A 21,303-nucleotide genomic window follows, 5' to 3' on the forward strand; every position below is an offset into this window, starting at 1 on the left:
CCGAGAAAGAGCAATTCGACCATTTTGAGAATTTTTCCATATTTGACTTTCAAAGATTGATTTAAATGCAAAGCGAATCGAATACAACAAAATAGCCAAAGATATAAAGATTGCAAACCAAGAGTTCAATGCTTTATCCGCCAATGCAATCCAGAACAATTGATTTTTATCCGCACATCGTTGAATCTCCGCATGTACGGCATTCATCTTCTCCGCAAGATCAGCAGGGGTGGACTGAGGAGATGTAATTCTGAGTGCCGGCGGGTGTCGAGGGGGAGAGACCTTTTTGTGGAGATGACACGAGGGGTAATGTGCGGTACCTGAGTAGAATACTAGATCTTGATCTTGTTACAGATGACTGTGGTGAAAGCAGTGTAACTTATTGAGATTATGAGAATGCATTGATCGTCAAATTGAAACAATCAAAATCATTGACCCAATCAATCTCTACCACTTTGCACTTCTGCGTGCGCTAATCAAAAGTCAGAACGCGATACAACGACACGCGCTTGTGAAGGTGATTGCATTGACAGATAACGCCTTAATATGGCCCATGATGACTGCAATTTTGCATAGATTGATCTATAGATGCATGAATGCTATTAATGATAGTCAGAACAATGAAGAATGCCCCTTTCACTCAATAGGACAGAAGACAGGGCTTGCATCACTCGTGCAATGATCGGATAAATATCAAAAGACCCCCTTCAGAAGCCTGTTTTGCGCGATTGATAGAGCACAGATCGCATTTATTACGTTACTTCTTCCTGAATTTAACAAAAGTTTGACAGGAAGAAAAGATGTGGAGATATTCCATCTTCAAGGATGATTTTTTTACATCTCCTCGAGCTTTTTCTTGGGGTACTAATTTTGAAAATTTCAGAAAATTCTCAACCAAAAGGGGTTTCCATCTTATTATAAAATCGGGATCCATTCTCAACATCGTACATTGATTCCCACATTTTCCAATTTCGTCCACATTCCCTACATCATTTGCAAGCATGCGATTCATTATTCTTGTTTCATCTATATTCTTCTTGGCTTTGACTTCATTTGCAAAACCAACGGTAAAACGTGATAATCGAATCACATTTACGATTTTCAACAATTGTGATGAAGGCGTTCAACCAATCTTTGATCCTTCTCTTCCGGGACGTGAATTCACCGGTCAAAATGTAATCAAACCAGGTAAACACAGTGAAATTCATTTCACTTCAGACAATTATCGTGGTTCAATTTATACACGTATCAAGGGTAGTAGACAAGACGGTCAATTTAATACAACTCATGGTCAATTTGATATTGGAACAGGTAAATATGCGATCAGCATGTGAGTATCCAACATAACATGAATAAACCTTTCTTTCTCATCAACTGACCTGGTCACCTTTTTTCCCTTTCTTCAGTGCTAATGGATTCAACGTACCGTTAAGGTTGCAATTACAAGGCAAACAAGAACCAGGTCCAGATGGTACAACACAATGCGATTCAGCATTTTGTGAATGCAAACACTGCAAAGACGCTTTCCATCATCAACCCGGCTTGCTTACTCCAAAAGCAAGCGAAGAACCATGTACTCGTCCTGTACATGAATGTCCACCTGATTTCACCTATTGGGTCGTTCATTTTTGTTAAATGGGTACACTTCGAATTAGGTATGGATGTATTTTGAATTGACACAAATACAACAAGAATAAAATGTCAGTAAATGAGATGGAGCAAAAAGGGGGAAAGAGAGTGATAGGTTTATCATAGTAGGGCGTATGTGTGCATATGAAGTGAATAAAGGTACATGGGTGGTGGTATGTATCAGGGTTGCAAGTTCGTCTAAAGAACCACAGTGACGGTTCCGATGTAGCATTACAGTGCAGTAAAGGCGGGGAATAAGGAGGTGTACACAAGAAGAAGGTCTGAGAAGAAGCGATACGGATAAGAATACATGATTGTTGAAAGTGAAAGGGGACGCATAAACAGAAGCATTATGCAGAAACCAGCAATTGGTTGTCTATGTGATCTTGAAAAATGGACCTAAAGAGAAAGCAAAATTGCTAGTACTCTTCCTATCCCTCTACGCGATCGGATAGGTTGAGCAATAACGTTGCCAAACATCTCTTGGTAATGTGATCATTCTTGAGCAATTGCGAAAAGGTGGCATCACGCAAAGGTCCGGGCAGACAAGCACGCAAAGCTTCACGGGCACGAGCATTATCGCTCAAGCGTAAATAGCATCGAACCACATGTTTGAGTAAGCGAACTGCTTGACTTTCAACGATTTGGGCAACCATATTGCTCAAAACAGTTGCAACAGCATAGAAGCGTTCGTATGTTTGACAGATATATGCCAATCCCATATCATCCAATAGAATTTTTTGAACGATGAAGATTGCAACTGTCTTGCTCAACTCCGATCCTGTCTCCATAATTCGCAGGCACAAGGGAATGATTTCGGTAGACAATAAGAACGTGATGACATCCGAATTGTCATTTTGCTTGACCAATGCACCGATAACACCCAAAGACGTCAGTCGAAGGTATTCGAATGGGCGGTTCTTGGATGTCGTATTAAGGAAAGGGTATAAAAAGAGTGGAATGTGTGCATTCAAGAACAACCCTCGCGTCTCAGGATGACTAGCGACACATTGAAGAAGAGCAAGTGCGTTGCAAACCCGATTCGATGCATGCGCTGTGAGTGTAGGAGGCGATAACATCGGATAGACTGAGATGATTTCTTGCAGTAATGAAGACATGACACCTGTAGTAGAACTTCGTCAGCCGAAGCTCTTAATTAATGTTGATTTCATAAACTTACCAAAGCTATGCCATAAAACCAAAGCCAGATCTTCATACTGCTCTCTCTTCTTGCTTAATTCCAACAAAGCTGCTTCGCGTTGCGTAGAACTTCCGGGTAATGCTTCGATACCCGTTGCACTCGTTGCGGGAACTTGAGTGACAGGTCCAGAGTTTGACGAGGTCTTTGGACTATTTGGATCTGGACGTTGACATAATTGGGTGATCAAATGATAAACGCTTAATGCAGTTGTAGGTGTTCCGCCTGGACCTGTACCGGCAGGAATGCTTGGTCCTGAAGTTGCTGCTGGACCTGCTGCGCCTAACATGGATGGTCCCAAATCCACACCTGCTAATGAACCACCCATTGCTGAACCTACCCCACCAGAGTTGGCATTATTTGTATTTCCCGTTGCTCCAACACTTATATTGGAAGATGAAAGAGGCGGAGGGGTGACATTATTGTTGGTATGATTTGGTGATGTACCGCCAATAATGCCATTTCCCTCTTTGATGGCAAGTGATTGCATCATTCAGCCTCCATCAGCTTGCCCGTAAAGAAGGGCTAGCGATGCTATTGGTCTAACAAGCCGTAAGTGCAAACGGGAATTGTGAGATACCGTTTGCTTTTCGATGTGAGTAGCACGTTCGTTGTAAGATTTTGTTTTAAGATCTTGAGAATGACCGCAATGAGAGATTCAAGGCCAAAGTCGAGCACTGTCGATGCGATCAGAATAGGATGAAAGAGTGATCAAGGTAATGATTGTCTTGATTGTACCTTTTCGGTCAAATTCTATCCTCCATCGAGTAAGAGAGCGAGCTTGTAGGCTTGCTTGTCTTGTAGTAGTAGTGTATTTCGGCTATACACAGTGCCTGCCTCTCTCTCTCTCTCTCCTCACTCTGTCAGTCAACGCGCCCCCTTAGCAGTACAGCCAGTGTCTCTTATTGGCGTGTGCATCCTTTAAAAACAGGAAGATCTCTCCCCATTCATACCGGAGATAGGCTTACCCATGCACGTGTTACTTACTTTAGTCAAAAAGTTCTCAAGGCCGTGCATTCTCCACCATAATATTCATTCTACTTCCTTCTCATGATCATTTCTGCAGATGTCATTTGTTTCGCTGCGTCAAGCAGCATTCACTTTTGGTCGTCAGAGGAGTATAGGAGCACGGCTACGCTTACCAATCAGAACAGTACAATCAAGACAATTGTCCTCCCACAATGTTTTGGACACGCTAGAAGAACGTGGTTTATTACACCAAGTAACAGCTCCCAATTCACTTCGTACCCATCTCAATGATCCTCAATCTCCACGAAGCATCTACGTGGGAGTGGATCCAAGTGCAGATAGCTTGCATGTAGGCAACCTTCTCCCATTACTAGCCGCACTTCATTTCGTCAGACATGGTCACAAAGCTGTAATCTTGATAGGAGGAGCGACTGGAAGCATTGGAGATCCATCAGGCAGAAGCACAGAACGACAATCACTGTCTATCGAGGCTCTGAATCACAACGTAAATCGTATCACTCAACAAGTACAACAATTCTTCCAAAAGGCGAGGGAGTATGGTAATACCCACCACTTGAAAGATCTATCAGACAAAAGCTTGGAGGATCGGATAAGTGTCGTCAATAATGCTACATGGTACGAAGGTGTTGGTATTCTAGACTTTCTGCGTGAGGTAGGCAAACATGCAAGAATCACCTCTATGCTGGCAAGGGACAGCGTCAAATCACGCTTACAGCCCGACAAAGACGGTCATCGTCAAGATGGATTATCCTTTACCGAATTTTCTTATCAATTGTTGCAAGCGTATGACTTTAGCGTTTTGCATAGGCAGCCATGGGGATGTACGGTCCAGTTGGGTGGCTCAGATCAGATGGGCAATATAATGGCAGGTGTTGATCTGATCAGAAGACAGAAAGCATTGACTACTTCAGAGTCAGAAGTGAATATCGAGGAGGACGATATCGCCAAAGATCAACAATTACCTGCATACGGTCTCACTTTACCTTTATTGACCACTGCTTCAGGTGCCAAATTTGGAAAGAGTGCAGGCAATGCGGTTTGGCTGGATGTTGAAAAGTGCTCTCATTATGACTTTTTCCAATACTTTTATCGTGCAAGAGATGACGAGGTAGGACTTTATCTCAAAACTTTGACCCTACTGCCTTTGGAAAAGGTACAAAGTATCCTAAATGCACATGATCAAGATAAATCGAAGCGACTCGCTCAACGTGCACTGGCAGAACATTTGACAGAACTGATTCGAGGCTCAAAAGCATTGCAAGATGCCCAAGTTGCAACCAAGGTATTATTTGAGACAGAATTATCTGGACTGACTACGGAAATGGTATGCAATGCATTTGCAAACGATGAAAGGCTCAAGACCATTAAAAGTGAAGAAGTGATGGGAATTGATTTATCTCGGTTGCTTTCACAGATTGGATTGATCAAAACACGTTCAGAAGCCAAGAGAGCGATTGCAAATGGTGGTGTGTATATCAATAATATTCCTATTCGTGATCAATCGCAAACTTTGTCACCATCAGACTGTATCCAAGGTACGAATATCGTTATCCTTCGTTTCGGCCGAACGCAACATGCAATCCTACAAATCGTTGATTGAGTTGATGGCTTCCTGTACAATATTGTAACTTTATAATGCACAATTACACTCTAAAAAGCAACTGTGCGCGTCTAAACCGTTGCTTGCTTTTCTATTTCCGTTGACAGCCTGGCTCTCATTAGCGGATTAAAAGTGCAATAACAAAGAAAAGTTCATAAAGTCTTGGCGTGCATGAGGCACTTTTACAGAGAGGACGGAACAGTTACGGAGGCCGTTCTCATAATAACAAAAATGGTCACATTCAAGGGTGAAGTGAAAATATTCATTTCCATTCCATGGCTCTCCTTTTGTTCTTTCTCCTTTTCTTCAATTTACTCAATTTGCACCCTAAAACGGCCTCCTACTCCGTAATGGAGATCGCGTGTACAACCTCATTTCGCGCTTGAGTAATGCCAAGGAAACTACAGCATCTTGCTATGCATATTAATCATTGTATGCGAAAATGTAAAAGTTATAAGCGGAGATTTTGACATCTACCAGTCCAATTCAGTCTCATCTTGACCCTGACAAAGCTATTCATCTTTGATATTCCCTTTCATCCTGTTATACAACTCAATCCATTCTTTCGCGATCAATTCAAAGAGCCTACGACGGCAAACACTCATGACGATTCACTACCTTCAACTCAAAAAGGTGTTCACGATCAGTTCTCGTCTCCTCTCATCAACATAAATAGCCACAATCATGCGACTGTCTACTCTTGCACTAACGGGTGCACTATGCGCTTTGGCAACCACTTCAGCTCAATCGACATCTTCCAACACGATCAACAAACGAATGCGATCAGTGAAATCTTCTCATATGCCTTTCCAGAAACGTGTACCACCAACCCCTGACTACCAACAATCAATCGTAGAACTAGGGCCCAGCAATCCTGTCGAAGCGGCCAAAATGGCACAAGAAATCGATGGGGTAAAGAATAATCCAAACGGTGGTGATCTTGCATGGGGAAATACGTTGATTCCTGGTGATTCTTGGTCAGCACAAAATCCACAAGATAACCAGTACAACGAAAACAAAAATGTCTTTTACTATCCTAATGCAGCTGCTACGCCTGGAAATGCAGAAGCTGATGGTTGGGTTGCATTGCCGCAATTGGGAGGATTTGATTTGAAGAGGGATGTGATTCGTGATAATGCAAGTATGCCATTTTACATTACATCAGATTACGATCCAAAAGCGATCAAAAAAGCAGTTATAATCTTTCCGGGTAAAAATCGTGATTCATGGAAATATACCAATTTGATCAGAAATGCATTTGAAGTTGCATTGATCAATCATCCTGAACTTGGTTTAACAAACGGAACCGTTTTGACAATTGGACCGGCTGTTTTGAATCATTATGATACCCAATTTGGCGCAGCCACACCAGGCGATATCACATGGCACGGAACACAATGGCAAGGTGGTGAAGGAAGTAAGACGCCCGAATTAGATCACAGGATTTCGTTGTACGAAGTTTTGGATTACTTCAACGACTGGTTATTCAACACCACCAACTTTCCCAACTTGAACGCTGTCACGATTGCTGGACATTCTATGGGAGGACAAGCAGTTCAGCGTTATGCAATGCTCAAGAAGCAAAAAGTATACGATAACAACGTTCATTATTGGGTGGGAAATCCAGGTTCGTACGCTTGGCTTGAGTATAATAGACCCGTTGTTAATGCAACATGTACACAACACGATGATTGGAAATACGGTATCGGTGGTAATACGACAAAGGTGCCAAGATATGCACGTAAAGATGTTGAGACAAATAAAGCTGCAATCGTTTCGCGTTACCTTGAACGAAAGGTTCATTACGGTCTAGCCTTGCTCGATAATGGTCCTGGTGACACCCATTGTGAAGCAGTTATGCAAGGAGGAAACCATTTGGACCGTGGAAGTAACTTTGTGCAATTGTTAGGCAGTATGCCAGGCGGTTTTCCAGTAATTTCACAAACGGTTGACTTTATTGCAAACGTTTCCCATCAAGATTATGCAATGATTTCAAACAATCAAAGCTTAATTCGTCTTTTCAAAGAAGGTTACGATCAACGATTACCGGATATCGTTGCTACCAATCCAGGTGATAAGCCAAAGAATACACCAGTTACGCCAGTTGCAACACCACCTCCACGCAAATTCGCAACACATTCCAACAAATTGTTGAGTTATGTAATGTTGGGTGGAAGTGTTGGCTTGATCATCGTCATCTTCACCTTGTTGCCGTTCATATTCCCGGCCAACAGCGATCCATGGGAACAAGAACGATGGGAGCAAGATGCCAAACGGCAATTGTTGTGACCAAAAAAAACCTTAGACAATCAACGTGGATAATAGATTCATCCTAGCACATTCATTTTTTTGTACAAATTCTAGCCATCATAGTCTGACCTAATGCACATTTGAAATTCATCATGCTCACAGAATCATGCATTCATTTCTATATCTGACTGTCAAGTCTATTGATCCCTTTGCAGATAGTGCTTCGTAGAGCAATCGCGGATTCTAGTCGCAGCTTGTTCGGGTGTAAGATCTCGTTGTGGTTCTCCCATCAATTCAAAGCCTGTAAAATAAGAAGAAATGTCAGTTAAAAGTATCAATGGATCGATTTTGTAATTCTACTCACCAACCAAGAATTTCCTCACGCTAGCCGATCGTAGTAGAGGAGGATAGAAGTGCATGTGGAATTGAGCATACTGGCAAAGATCTTCATCGTCGTGAGCATGGGTAGCTGCAGAGGCAGGCTCCTTGGGCGACGTAAGAGAGGCTGCGATTTCATTTGCCGTCTTTGCTGCCTCTTCTGTGATTGTTGCTTCTGTATGTGAAACACCTTGACCTGCACCTACTGCTGTACCATCTACGGTTGCTGGAATTGGACGTTGATGGATGCCCATGGAATAAGGGAAACTGCAATCAAAGATGTTATCCAATCGACATGTAGTTTCACCAAGAATGCTTGCCAAATTTGCACGTTCGCTTTCGTTCATTTCGAGTAAAGAAGGTATCTGTCTCTTGTGCGGTAAGATCATCACTTCGAATGGCCAAATGCCCCACCAAGGCACAAGGCCAACGAAATCATCGTTTTGTGTGATTACCCTTGGTGTGTTTGGCAGTGACATCTCCAGCTGTGCATATGTAAGTAACAAACTTGGTCTGCCGAATTGATCTTTTGCACATCCTAGATTCTTTTGATCGTTTGCATAATCTCGCATACTTTCAAGTTCACGATGAGGCTCTTCCGGGATATAGTCCATTGACCATATTTGTCCATGCGGATGTGGATTTGAACATCCCATTGCTGAACCTTTGTTTTCAAAAATCTGAATGTATTTCACAAATGGGTTTTCTCTGTGAATCTTTGTATATGCTTCTACCCATGCATTGATGATCGGAACGATGTGAGTTTCAGCCGAATAAGGAGCGGATGTAAGTTGAGCGATTGTAATGTTATGAGAGGGGTTGAAACACAACACATAACATCTTCCACGAGCAGGAGAGCTTTGTAATAGAGGATGAGCATTTCCTTCCACGCCTTCGGGAATGGGAGCTACAGCTTCTGGTTTCAAAGCAGCAAAGTCATTCTCGAACAAGAAGGTAGCCTCATACTTTTCATTTTGTAATGCACCACCTGCTCTTGCATTTCCAGGGCAGAGATAACACTTTTCATCGTAGGATGGTAGAGTATTTGCTTCCTTTGCTTCTTGAGCACCTTGCCAAGGTCTCTTTGTTCTATGAGGTGAGCATAGAACGTGGGATCTACTGAGAGGGTTCCATCTACGATGTGTATGATCTGATGGATCAAAAGCGGCAGGAGTTGTGCTCTCTGTAAATTCCGACATGATTGTGTTGGTGGTGAATAGAGAAGATGTTCAAGAGTTTAATAAGTGTCAAACGACTATCAATTCGTTCTTCTTGATTAAAAGTTAGTGTGAATTAAGCTTAAAGCGGGGGATGTTCCATTCATACTGCTTCTGTGCTCCACTTTTTTTCTCTTTGGCCGAGTGTTCATGCGCCTTGTTCCACGGCTACAGAGATTTCCGCGGAACCTATCAACTTTCCCGAATGCCATCAGCAGGATAAAAGTATCCATAAGGTCGATGTGTCATTAGCACAACCAGGGTGACAGAACAAATATTCTTGATTTTTTTCTATAACAAGAGCACCAATGAACGGAATGTGACAATACTGTGCAGCTTTATAAGCTCGAGGCTACAACATGAAGGGGTCTATTCGAGTGTTTTGATGGTATATTCTTTTCGCTGTCGTGCTCATTCTTTTACCGAAGAAAGAGAAAATTCTAGCTGTCTAGCCTACGTCTGACGAATGGCGAAGGCGTTGATTTTGATGTTGATACATGCATTAAGTCAGCAAGATCATATACATAAAAATGACACGTAAACAAGAAAGTGTTGAATGGCAATGAAGCGTAACACCTTTAAAGCTTTGAGCCAGGTTTGACTGTAGGAACGAGAGAAGGAAGAATGAAACTGTCAGCGATCCAACCCGCACAACAAGCAACGCATTCATAGCACTCACCTTCACCAATTTTGTATTCGGCAGCAGTCTTTTGCAGAACCTTCTCGCTGTGGTATGTCCAGAAAGCCTCAGATGCGTCCTATGATTTATGGTGGGGGGAATTTCTGTTGTCAGTCATGATTGTTCTTATGCAAAGGCAGCCTTTAAGCATTCACTCACCTTTCCACAGTTCTTCAAAAGAATCTTTTTGCCTCCGGGGTGCTATAAGAGATGGAAGAATGACTGTTAGACGATCTTGCTTGTGATACGTTTACATGATTGACCTCCATACTCACGTCTTCCAAGAATTCCGTTACGTCGTATACGCCACCATCAACGACGACCCAAGCGGATTCCTCTACGAAGGATGAGTTGTATGTGTCAGCAATCGCTCTTCAACCTGTAGGATCCAACAAATCACACTTACCGCTCTTGTGTTGTTTGACCTCGTCAGCTTCGAAAGTTTTAGACATGATTGCAGTTTGTACTAGTAAAATAGATGATAGCAAGAGGTATGATTGTTGTATCGGATCGCGGTAGAGTTGATCCCCGAGTTACACTTTGAGGGGAAAAGAAAGGCTTCCCATACTCCCGGCTTTAGAGCAGTATAACTTCACGCGATCTAAGCTGTTGTTTGTCTTTCAGATGTGTGTCTGTCTGCAGTCAAATAAAATGGAGGTTTAACGATCTTAGCCCGGGAGTATGAAAAGGCCGAATAGAGCGTAACGCAAGGCGATGACGCTAAGCACAGAGGAGGTTCATTCAGCCTTTTATCCAATCATAATTCAGCGCATTTCCAAGCAATCTTTAGTCTGCTTAAATAAGCGGATCTTTCGTGTAAACAAAATGCCGGTCAGGGTGAGCATTTATCCGTGATACTGTCTGACCGGATGAATGCTCAACGATACGACCCGAATCATATCACGATGCTACAGGAGTAACAGCCTGCCAATTAGCCATAGCATTGTAGCTCTTCTTATGTTGAACAGGTTCGCACACGTGATGCAAGAAAAGTTCGGCAGCTTTGAGCATTCTCCTATGCAGAGACCTGTATCTCAAATATGACAAAGTGTGCCTCTTCTGTCTTCACCCCTAATGAGTTTCTCGCCTTTCAATTTGAATTTATGCGATCGTCGCTGTGAATGTATTGTTCATGTTCAGTGGCTTCTATTCAAGGGGTTGCATATGACTTTAATTGATCTGCACAGGATGCTTAAACGAACAGAGTGTGCGCGTACATACACCCTTAAACGCGTTCCTGGTTACGTTGCCCCCACTCACCCGTTGGCTATGCTGCTTTTTTTCTTAAAAAGGAAATCTTATGGCTGAGTATGAAATTGCGTTCTCAATATTGTACGATAATCAACCAATCTCCCCCCTTGCGGCGAATGTAGGACAAGTTGTTCGATTCATGTACTCGAATACGCTAAACAAAAGCCACAAACATGAAAAAGGTGTAAAGGGGTTTAATGTCTCTCATTCCATGATTATCTTGACAATGATTGAACAATTGGGCGCAGCATACAACATAAGACACGCTTCCCGCCAGAACTTTCTTCTTCCGTTCAAATAACTGTCAAACAGAAGGCGCTAGAACAGGTTTATGCAGGCACACAATACAGCACAATCATTTTGGTACATGAATTAAGGCTCACTTTTAAAGCATAAAGTGGGGCAATATATTGTTCGAATATATGCAGATATTTGAAAGTGTTAAACTGTCATGGATATGCACTTCTTCAGTCAACAATCACAAAATGATTGGCATGGACACGGTGAGGAACGATGGCTGTATACGCAGATTCTTCTATACTGTCAATGAAAGCTGTTTAAATCTGTTCCACCCTTTTTGATAAAGATAGGATCGAGAAAAAAAGGTGAAACACTTTTGAGCAAAACCATCATCTTCAACCCGAGACATTGATTCATACCCTATCAACCTTTACCTGATTGTGATCGATTCACAAGTGGTATATAAACATCATCATCATGGAGAATTACAACCAGAATGTTCTTGTCAAGCAAGAAAGACAACAATCGCGTATGCAAATCAAAAAGATGGCACCTAAAATCCCAGCTTCGACATTGACTCCAACACTCACAACAAAACAAAACAATCTACAAAAACGTGAACCTTTAGGTGGAATATTACAACAAGGAGCAAATCAAATCTCAAGTGCTGCAAATGCATGGTATACAGGTTTGACAAATATGGGAAATAATGGTGGATCTTCAAACAGTGGTAACAGCGGTGGTAATTCAGGAAATTCAGGAGGCTCTTCAGGAGGCTCTTCTGGTGGCTCAAGCTCAGGAGGAGGCGGCTCTTCATCCGGCAATAGCGGTGGCAGTAGCAATTCGGGAGGAAGTTCTTCTGGGGGTAGCAGCAACAACGGCGGGAGCAGCAATTCTGGATCGTCTTCCCACAACTCTGGAAATAGCGGATCCTCTTCTGGCAGTTCATCATCAGGATCAGGATCAAATTCGAGCGGCAATAGCGGCCAATCAAATAGCAATAGCGGTAACAACAGTGGCTCTTCAGGCAACAGCAGCAGCAACAACAACAACAAGGATAGCAACAACTCTGGCAGTAATAGCAATGATTCCTCTTCAAACTCTAATCAAAACAGTGATACAGCACAAAAGAGCTCAACAAATAATGATGCCAATGGCTCAACACCTGCAACACCTGTGACATTAGCTAACGGAGCTGTTGTGACACCTGTTGCGATTGTTGATCAATCAAATGGTGGAACAACGACTGGATTGATTGGTTCAAACACTGCTTCTCAGAGTATCCTTGTTGTTTTGACAAACTCTGAAGGCCAGAAAATTACTTCTACGTTGGCTTACGATTCTTCCATTGCTGCGATTGCAGCTACTGCAACTGACTCTCCTCTCAAGAATGAAACCAATGTAGGAGCAAGCGGAGTGAAAAACTTGAACGGTAATGCACAAAGTGGAAGTACAAATGTCGGTGCGATTGCAGGACCTGTGATTGCGGTTCTCATTTGCGCTGCCGGTGCTTTGGCCTTGTTCTTTTGCTTACGCCGTAGACGCAGAGCACGCAATGGTACAGGAAGTTCAATTTCATCTTATGGAAACACTACCCCGTCAAGGTCCCTCAGTCGTTTTATTCCTACCTTCCGCTCTCCTCGCTTTGGTCCAATCCGCTTACCTTCTTTGCCTTCATTCAACTTGCACAATGCCAGTCCACAGTCACCCGAGATGGTACAACCATTCAATACGGTGATGTCACGGCCACCATCTGGTGGTCTTGCTTCACCAATGGAATTCGGCAGAATGAAGAGGTACAACCGATTCGCTAACCCATTCAATTCCGAACCTCAAGAAGCAATTAGACCACAATCTAGAATGAGTTCAACGGGTCTGCAAATTACAGGCATCAACGGTAGTCCAAAGAACTCCGATCGCTCGATTAGCGTACCTGAGTCCGTATACTTTTCACCTCAAGCCCATCATCCTCGTTTGAGTTCTATCAATGATGCAATCAATTCCGGTGAATTGGCGTATGACGATGATGCTAGCAGTATCGGACACGATAGCTACATCACTCATGGAGTTGGATCAGCAGGAAGTGAGACTGCAGAAAGAAGAAGTTATGCTTCCACAATGATGTTCTCACGCGCAATCGGTCATTCAGAAAGTCATAAGGCACTATCTTCTTTGGTCAATTTAGAGGAAAATCCATTCTCATCACCAACGCAAAACAGTACAAATGGCTTCGAATTGATTCAAACCGGTTCCGTAACCGATAATTCACCCAAATCATTCCAAAGCAGTTTCCAGGCAAATGAATCGGTTGTGAGCCGTGACACTTTTGGTATTCCATCTTCACCCATGTCTGAGAAATCAGAGTCAAACTACGGTTTCGCAAACCCGGGTATTCCTTCCAATATCTCTGCGCAACATGGCAATAAATCCTTGTTATCGCCTTTCAGAAATTTGCTCAGCAGACCAGACGGTCAAAGCTTTGCCTCCTTCACATCCATCGCGGAGGAAGAAGATAATTCACAAACAGGGGTTCCTGATCAAATTAAAAATAACGTTGAACGTAAACGTCAAATTTCCATCTTTAGACGCGATTAATCCCATCCATTCTTGACATGTATACATTCTTTATTTTTCACTATAATGCTGTATTGATTACACATGGTACATCGTTCAGGAAGAAGTGCTTAGAGACATAAAGTGACCCCAACTTTTCCACATTCGATCAACTGCTGCCCTTCTTGCATGCCAACCTAGACCTGGCATAGCATTAGCCTCCACCGTAGAGCTTTGTCTTGCTTCTTGTCGTCGAGAAACAGATTTAGCATTGGAACTTTCCAAATCACGAATATCGTTCAAGAATTCAGCACGTAGACGTTTTGCACGGGTTCCGCGGTTGCCGGATCCTGCACCTGCTGCTTGTGCAACCAATTGGGGTGCAAGTCTACGTAACAATGCCAAATCCAACAAAAGCAATCCTTGTGTGAGCGGCGGCAAAGGTCCTGAAGCCAAATCTGTATCGGCCAACAAGCGATCAATCCTACGCATTGCCTCCCAAGCACGATAACGAACGCTTTGACCAATACGTTTACCTTGACCGCCCAAAGCGATCGAAACTCTCGTCTTGAAGAAACCTCCAACGATATACAGGATTCCCATAGCAGGTGCAATTCCGATCGCTCCAAACAACAGCTGTTGAGATTTCAATAATTGATCAACACCGCGCATAGCCACTGCGATATCCACTTTGACTTTTTGAATTTGAATCAAAAGTGATCGAATCAATGATCCGCTAATGGCTGATTTCAAGGGAGATTTTAATTCGGTTTCATAGATACGCAAAACGGTTGTCAAATCTCCTTCTCGTACCCTTGCTGCCACTTCATCCAACTCAGGTCCAGAGATACCATACTTTTCCGCACTGAAATCGGATACCATTCTCTCCAAACTTTGCAAATCAGAATTCAAGCTTTCGGGTGAGATAATCATACCTTCTTGATCTCCAGTTCTGATTGTGTCCAACAGTTTTATGCAAGGATCATAGACCCAATTCACAGCGAATCCTTTCACAGTTTCCCGCGCATCTTGTGCTTTGGCCACGATTGTGTCCCAGCTGCGGGTCACCAACCGTATCGCAACAAGTGAAACAACTGGTCCCAATACAAGCGCTGGCCACAGACGTGCTAATCGGGTAGGCAGACCAAGTCCCACTGGAGCACTTGACAAAAGAAAATCGACATGCTTCCTCTGTTGAGATATCTGATAGTTTACAAGCTCATGTAGAGAGCTGCTTAGATCTTTGCTGCTACTGGTGGAAGCTTCTGATGTGTCTTGCACTTGAAGAGCATTTTGCATCTCCTTCACTCTTTCCCATAGCTCATTCTGGAGATCTACTGCGCTGATGTTCTTTGTATCCCGCGCATCAACTTCGGATAGTGCTTGCGATAATGTTCCTACTTTAATGGCCATCTCATCCCTTTGCTTAATCAACTTACCTCTCTTGCTTCTGGCTTCGTGACGGGTCAAGCCTAATGGGGTAAGGATACGAGCAGCAGAAACGAGCTGTGGCTTTTTGCTCTTCTTTTTCCGATTGAATGTTTCGAAACTGTTACTTGCGCTGCTCGTGTCTTCATTCACCGAAAGCGGGAATAATGCTCCAATTGCAAGCACGGGCGATTCACGGATGATGTTCCATGATCGACGTAATGTTTCGGTATTAAACGATAGCTCTGCTCGTCTGTGACGCTCTTCGTGAGACAAGGATCGATCTTGACTGGCCGAAGAAAGAGGCGCAAGTGTTGTTTCGCCAAGTTTTTTCCCAATCGCGACTGCTAGATTGATTATTCTCTCTGGAAGTGTTTGAACGAGATAGGTAATTGTTTGTATGGGATCTTCCTCCACCTCTGTCCAATACCAAGCTTGATCGTTCACTGTTTCAGCTTGGTTGAGCAAGTCATCCAGTACCAATCCATACACCGAATAAGTAAGCCTTGCAGCAGAAATCAATTCAAATAAAGCAACTTGATCAGAAGCAACGTCTACTTGTCCATTGCTTTGTGGTAGCAAGAGTATACTTGATTCATTCGATAGACGTGACGAGCTGAGAGTATTCAAAGCTTCATTCAATTGCTTCTGATCCAACAAACTCTTAGATTGTGTAATCTGAGAATTAAAACTAGATTCAACACGAACGAGTTCTTGTGTCTTTGCGTCATCTTCTCCTTCTGATGCCGGTGTTCTCAGTGATCCAGATAAATGATCTTGAATTGAGTCCAACCTTGAGGATTGCTTACGAACTGCATCCAAAGCAAATGAGAATGATTCGTTTGGCATCTTGCAAGATTGTCTAGAAGATGGATGTCGGGAACGTGGAAGATTGTGTTACATAGGGTGGAGGCTTATTAGCGCATATACTGAGACGTGAAGGAGATTCTACGCGATAACCATATTCAGACTTGTTACTACTACATCTATAATGATTGGGTATATATGGTAAAGAGTATAATACATGAATCACATTTTTAGCGTTCATCCCACCTTCCTACTTCTGCCGAGCATACATCTTCGAACCACATCGGGTCTGGATTATGTTCGTCGCGTAAATGGGGCAAGGCCTGCCATTCTTCCATAATCCGTTGTCGTATCAATGCTCTCAGCTTCCTGGCCTTCTTGGAAGCAGGGGATTCTTGAGTGTCTTCATTTTCCTCTTCTTCTTCATCTTCCTCATTATCGTCACCTCGAACGCCTTCTTTCTTCTCTTTTTGTTGATCATCATCCTGAATGCTGGCTGATCGTCCAGTAACGCATCCTTGATCGAACAAGATATCTACAATCGTTTGCAGATGATCTGTTTGGATAGAATATCTGACAGTGTATTCCTGAATGATGCTCACAAATCGCGATATTGGCCACGTAAGCCATGCTTCTTGTTCGAATGCGAATAGATCACCCTTTGTGCGTGTAGCTTCGATCAATAAAGTCTCAGCTGCTTCATTAAGGGTTTGCAGTTTGGCTAGAGCTTTATTGATCTTTGGTAGAATTGCTTCCAATGTACTTTGCTCTTCTTTCAAGCTTTTCAACGTTTTTGCCAATTCATCCGCCCTTCTGGCTTGAAGTTCTGCTTTTGTGATTCGAAGAGGTTCGGGTAGTGAGTCATAACCTTCTGGTAATTCCTTCTGATCATCGTTCGCTTTGACCAGCTCATCCAGTCGTTGTGCAAGTCTAGCAACGGATGCTACACTTTTTGCACCCTGTATGCTCACAATATCATCCCAATTATCTCTTGCTGTTCGATGATCCCAAAGTAATGTTCGTAATCTTCGATGAAAAGTTGTTTCTTCTTCTCGTGTCAATTGTCCTGATGTTGATGATGAGATGGATGAAGTAGAAAGATCTGCAGCTGCTGTTCCTAGTGAAGAATGAACATATGGCGAGGATGATGAACCTGCTTCATTTCCACGAGCTCTAGATGGTGATGATGGAGTGGAAGGTGATCCGATTCCGACTATTTTCCGCGGAGGTGTTGAAGTTGTATTCTTGTTGTTATTTTTACTTGACACAGGCTTACCCGGTGGAGACAATGGCAGATTACGAGGCGGTAAGATTGGCATGACACGTAATGGTCATTTCTCAATGTCCTTATTTTCGGATCGGCCGAGATTGATGATGGTTCCTGAGATAGAAAGTGTCACTTTTCTTTTTACGAGTAAATGTCCGATTTAAATCGCGTTTTTATTGACACACACACACACACGTTCCCAAAAGTCAAATCGCATGAATTTGCTTGAGAATAAAGCCTCGGCTGTTTTTTATGTCTTGCTCGTCTGAGCCTTATAAAGATGCCGCGGGAATACTCTTGATTGCGTCTTATTGTGTAATGGATTATTTTGACGCGCTACTGAACGGAGAACCGTACGGGATGACGCATTATCTCTTTACCAAGAGAGCAGATAAAGTCCCTGCATTTCATTATCATATTCTATCTCTTTTGCATCCCATTGGTTGTACCTCCTCCTCCCGATTTTATTCATTTTTAGTTTTTATTAGGCGTAACGCGGCGCTACACTGAGTTTTTTGGTACCAAACAAAAGATAGGCCCATAATTTTGTTAGTATTCAAAGACCGTTTAAGTGCCTTAAAATAGATGCACGGACTTTTGTGACTTCATTTTAACCCAAAACGATCAGTTAAGAAGCGGAACAGAACAGAAAAAATACCAAAATGAAATTTACATAAAAGATAGACTGTCAGATCGCCAAGTAATTATCCACCATCGTTACGCCTTGCCATTCGAGCCACGGCTGCATTGTTGTTGTTGTTGTTCAGCTTTCTAACCGAGGAGAAGGAAAGAGGAGAATGTATAAATGACAAACACCCATTAATCACTCTTTCACCTTCTTCTCTTCATCGCCTCCTCGTCATTTTTCATCATGCCAATCTCACCTAGTCCCGGTAAAAAAAATTGGGATTCAGATGCTGTACATGGTCAAACAACAGAAGATCATCCAAAAGGCGAATCTTCTTCAAATTATCAACCTTCAGCAAGAGAAAGATTGGCAAGTTTAGCATCACAATTGGTACCACAAGGAAGAACGGAATATGATTATATCATCGTAGGAGGAGGTACTGCAGGTGCTGTTTTAGCAAACAGGTTAACACAAGATCGTAATGTTAGCGTGGCAGTGATCGAAGGTGGTCCAACGGACGTAGGAAACGATAAAGTGTTGGATTTGAGCAGATGGCTAGAGATGCTAGGATCAGAATTAGACTATGATTATCCAACTACACAACAACCAAGAGGAAATTCATTCATTCGTCATTCCCGTGCTCGTGTTTTAGGAGGATGCTCTTCGCATAATACCTTGATCTCTTTTAGACCGTTCAATGCGGATCTGGATCTATGGGCTTCTTATTATGGCTGTCCTAGTTGGCATTCATCCCAAATTCAACCTTATGGAGATCGCTTGAAGATGAACATTATCCCAATAGCACCACAACAACGTAATCAAGTCGCTCGTGATTGGGTAGAAGCTTCAGCAAGTGTCACAGGTGCACCTAAAATTGCAGATTTCAACGCTCAAATCGCTCATCGTGGAGGATTTACAGAAGGTGTAGGATTCTTCAATATTGCCTATGATCCCTACAACGGTAATCGCAGTAGTGCAAGTGTCGCTTATCTTCATCCAATCATGCCTCACGGACCTCATAGAAGAGACAATCTACATCTCTTCTTGGAAACATGGGCTCGCCATTTAATCTTTGATGAAAAAGATGAGAAACATGTCAGAGGAGTTGCTGTTCGAAGCAAATATGGATTGGAGAAGACCTTGACGGCAAAGAAGGAAGTGATCCTATGCGCTGGAGCAGTCGATACACCCAGATTGATGTTGCTATCTGGTATTGGATCAAGGTCGGATTTGGACAAAATTGGCATTCCAGTCAAGCATGAACTTTCTGGTGTTGGTGAAAACCTACACGATCATCCTGAATCAATCATTATTTGGGAAACACGGGATACGCCACCAGAAACTGTCATGTCAAGTGACGCAGGATTGTTCTTAAAAGTGTTGAAGGACAAAGAACCTTTTGGTATGGAAAATGTACCTGATTTGATGTTCCACATCTATCAAGTGCCCTTCTGTGACAACACAAAGAGACTAGGCTATCCTGTTCCCGATCATGCAATTTGCATGACTCCAAACATTTGTCGATCACAAGCACGCGGGAAGTTGAGTTTAGCAAGTGCTGATCCGAACGAGAAGCCGTTGTTAGACTTCAAGTATTTCGAAGATAAAGATGATTATGACGCACAAATCTTGGTCGAAGGAATGAAATGGGCAAGAAAGATTGCCGAACAATCACCGTTCAAAGAACATTTGGTACGTGAAATCGCACCTGGACCTGACGTTCAATCTGATGAAGCATTATCGGAATATGCAAGAAGGGCTGCTCATACAGTTTATCATCCTGCGGGAACGTGTAAGATGGGAACGTATGAAAAAGATGAAAAGGTGGTTGTGAACGAGAAGGATTTACGCGTGGTTGGTTTGAAGGGAGTTCGAGTTTGTGATGCAAGTGTTTTACCAATCTTACCAACTATCAATCCAATGTTAACAATCTTAATGGTTGCCGAACGTGCTGCTGATATCTTGATCACAGACTCATGGGCACAAGAAGAAGGCAAACGTCGTCAACAATGGCCTTAAGGGCAAATAATAATTTACCTCATTGGATTTTTGCTAGAATGCACATATACATACATATCTCTCCTAATCTGTATATCTCATGGAAATTGTAAAGGACTTCAAAGTGGCAATGTGTTCCAAGGGAGCGGAATGATAGACTATATTCGAATAGTGGTAGGAACACCTTAAGCAAAACTTAACTCAAAAATACTCTCTCTATACATCTCATGGAAAATTAAAATAGCTTCTGGATGTGAAATAAAGCCGCCGGCACTGATTATAGAGACACTAGTATAGGCTTAGATCCTTTTACGTTTGTGCATGAATTACCATTAACGGGAAAGAGGTCATTCAGATCGATTGATAAAGATGTCACAAGAGTGTATCTGTGTATGTAATGATTTAACGCTAGAAAGCGCTCTTGCTTTTTGGTTTTATGAGAGAGCATTCTTACATTCCACAGATCGAATGGTAGGCAAGAGCAATACAGAGTGCGATTATGCGGGCATGTCAGTTATGCACTACACGCGCTAAATTATATTTTTAGGCATGCAAACAACAAAGGGCGAGAGAGAGAGAAGAGAGAAGTGGATATACTTTAATTAAACTCACTAATGTATGCAACTTTCCTTCCATCAACAAGAATTGTACATGAACAGCATTCAAAGTCAGAATTTGTTGCTATGAATAGACGAAGATCTGGAACAATGAGCAGCCGATCTTGGCAATTTAAATCCGATCACCTTCCTCTTCTATTTTCACCAATCATTCCAATCAAGAATATCAATATTGAATCAGATTATGATGAGAAAAATCTTCTCTTTGATGTGTAACTACTAATGAACCTCCTATCAATTTGGTAACTTGAATGAAAGGCGGTTGACCCTGCACTTGGTGATGTATGATATTCTTCCAATAAGAGAGGGGGTGTAAGCCCGTGTTGGTTTTATAGCGGGGTTCTAATGAGTCGCGGCACCTTTTAAGTTAATAAGTTTTGCGAGATGCATGATGCATATAAAACCAAATTGCACTTTACTGCTTTGCATAAACGCCAACACAACTTTTATTACGCGTCTTTTGGAAAACACGGCGCGGCGCAGTTGCTCCTTTGTTGAATAGGGCATAATAGCACACACACAGCGTGGGGGTGAATGTACGGTCAATTAACTCAATTTTCAAGCCATCGAAAA

The 21,303-nt window shown here is 42.6% G+C and overlaps 10 protein-coding genes across 10 annotated transcripts; 5 read left to right on the forward strand and 5 right to left on the reverse strand.

Annotated features, from left to right (window-relative positions):
- Positions 1–1,001: 1,001 nt before the first annotated feature.
- On the forward strand, positions 1,002–1,635 carry FA14DRAFT_178662 (Osmotin, thaumatin-like protein; the record flags this gene model as incomplete). The annotated part of the gene is made up of 2 exons (XM_025500864.1): positions 1,002–1,330; positions 1,407–1,635. The coding sequence occupies 2 exons, from the start codon at positions 1,002–1,004 to the stop codon at positions 1,633–1,635; spliced, it is 558 nt and encodes a 185-aa protein (XP_025355588.1).
- A 20-nt stretch (positions 1,636–1,655) lies between these two features.
- FA14DRAFT_160503 (Rcd1-domain-containing protein) lies at positions 1,656–3,637 on the reverse strand. The gene is made up of 2 exons (XM_025498709.1): positions 2,810–3,637; positions 1,656–2,752 (listed from the first exon to the last, which is right to left on the reverse strand). Exons 1-2 carry the CDS (start codon positions 3,318–3,320, stop codon positions 2,061–2,063), a joined length of 1,203 nt encoding a protein of 400 aa, XP_025355589.1. The 5' UTR covers positions 3,321–3,637; the 3' UTR covers positions 1,656–2,060.
- Positions 3,638–3,802: 165 nt separating this feature from the next.
- Positions 3,803–5,700, forward strand: FA14DRAFT_160504 (tyrosyl-tRNA synthetase). Its single transcript, XM_025498710.1, has one exon. The coding sequence runs from the start codon at positions 3,894–3,896 to the stop codon at positions 5,415–5,417; it is 1,524 nt and encodes a 507-aa protein (XP_025355590.1). The 5' UTR covers positions 3,803–3,893; the 3' UTR covers positions 5,418–5,700.
- Positions 5,701–6,218: 518 nt separating this feature from the next.
- Positions 6,219–7,706, forward strand: FA14DRAFT_120592 (uncharacterized protein; the record flags this gene model as incomplete). Its single annotated transcript, XM_025496416.1, has 1 exon — positions 6,219–7,706. The coding sequence occupies one exon, from the start codon at positions 6,219–6,221 to the stop codon at positions 7,704–7,706; it is 1,488 nt and encodes a 495-aa protein (XP_025355591.1).
- A 158-nt stretch (positions 7,707–7,864) lies between these two features.
- FA14DRAFT_122716 (galactose-1-phosphate uridylyltransferase) lies at positions 7,865–9,244 on the reverse strand (the record flags this gene model as incomplete). The annotated part of the gene is made up of 3 exons (XM_025496530.1): positions 7,865–7,968; positions 8,032–8,112; positions 8,260–9,244. The coding sequence occupies 3 exons, from the start codon at positions 9,242–9,244 to the stop codon at positions 7,865–7,867; spliced, it is 1,170 nt and encodes a 389-aa protein (XP_025355592.1).
- A 296-nt stretch (positions 9,245–9,540) lies between these two features.
- On the reverse strand, positions 9,541–10,681 carry FA14DRAFT_160505 (putative cytochrome b5). Its single transcript, XM_025498711.1, has 5 exons — positions 10,348–10,681; positions 10,217–10,278; positions 10,101–10,142; positions 9,942–10,020; positions 9,541–9,863 (listed from the first exon to the last, which is right to left on the reverse strand). Exons 1-5 carry the CDS (start codon positions 10,391–10,393, stop codon positions 9,841–9,843), a joined length of 252 nt encoding a protein of 83 aa, XP_025355593.1. The 5' UTR covers positions 10,394–10,681; the 3' UTR covers positions 9,541–9,840.
- Positions 10,682–11,579: 898 nt separating this feature from the next.
- On the forward strand, positions 11,580–14,155 carry FA14DRAFT_39882 (uncharacterized protein). The gene has a single exon (XM_025502293.1). It carries the CDS (start codon positions 11,910–11,912, stop codon positions 14,025–14,027), a length of 2,118 nt encoding a protein of 705 aa, XP_025355594.1. The 5' UTR covers positions 11,580–11,909; the 3' UTR covers positions 14,028–14,155.
- On the reverse strand, positions 13,638–16,262 carry FA14DRAFT_145046 (NCA2-domain-containing protein; the record flags this gene model as incomplete). The annotated part of the gene is made up of 2 exons (XM_025497264.1): positions 13,638–14,182; positions 14,264–16,262. 2 exons carry the CDS (start codon positions 16,260–16,262, stop codon positions 14,103–14,105), a joined length of 2,079 nt encoding a protein of 692 aa, XP_025355595.1. The 3' UTR covers positions 13,638–14,102.
- A 188-nt stretch (positions 16,263–16,450) lies between these two features.
- Positions 16,451–17,892, reverse strand: FA14DRAFT_189279 (uncharacterized protein; the record flags this gene model as incomplete). The annotated part of the gene is made up of 1 exon (XM_025501713.1): positions 16,451–17,892. Exon 1 carries the CDS (start codon positions 17,537–17,539, stop codon positions 16,451–16,453), a length of 1,089 nt encoding a protein of 362 aa, XP_025355596.1. The 5' UTR covers positions 17,540–17,892.
- Positions 17,893–18,031: 139 nt separating this feature from the next.
- FA14DRAFT_145051 (alcohol oxidase) lies at positions 18,032–20,485 on the forward strand. Its single transcript, XM_025497265.1, has one exon. The coding sequence runs from the start codon at positions 18,359–18,361 to the stop codon at positions 20,132–20,134; it is 1,776 nt and encodes a 591-aa protein (XP_025355597.1). The 5' UTR covers positions 18,032–18,358; the 3' UTR covers positions 20,135–20,485.
- The last annotated feature ends 818 nt before the right edge of the window (positions 20,486–21,303 follow it).

Source organism: Meira miltonrushii (assembly GCF_003144205.1).
Source record: "Meira miltonrushii strain MCA 3882 unplaced genomic scaffold FA14scaffold_2, whole genome shotgun sequence".
Taxonomy (NCBI): Eukaryota; Fungi; Basidiomycota; class Exobasidiomycetes; order Exobasidiales; family Brachybasidiaceae; genus Meira; species Meira miltonrushii.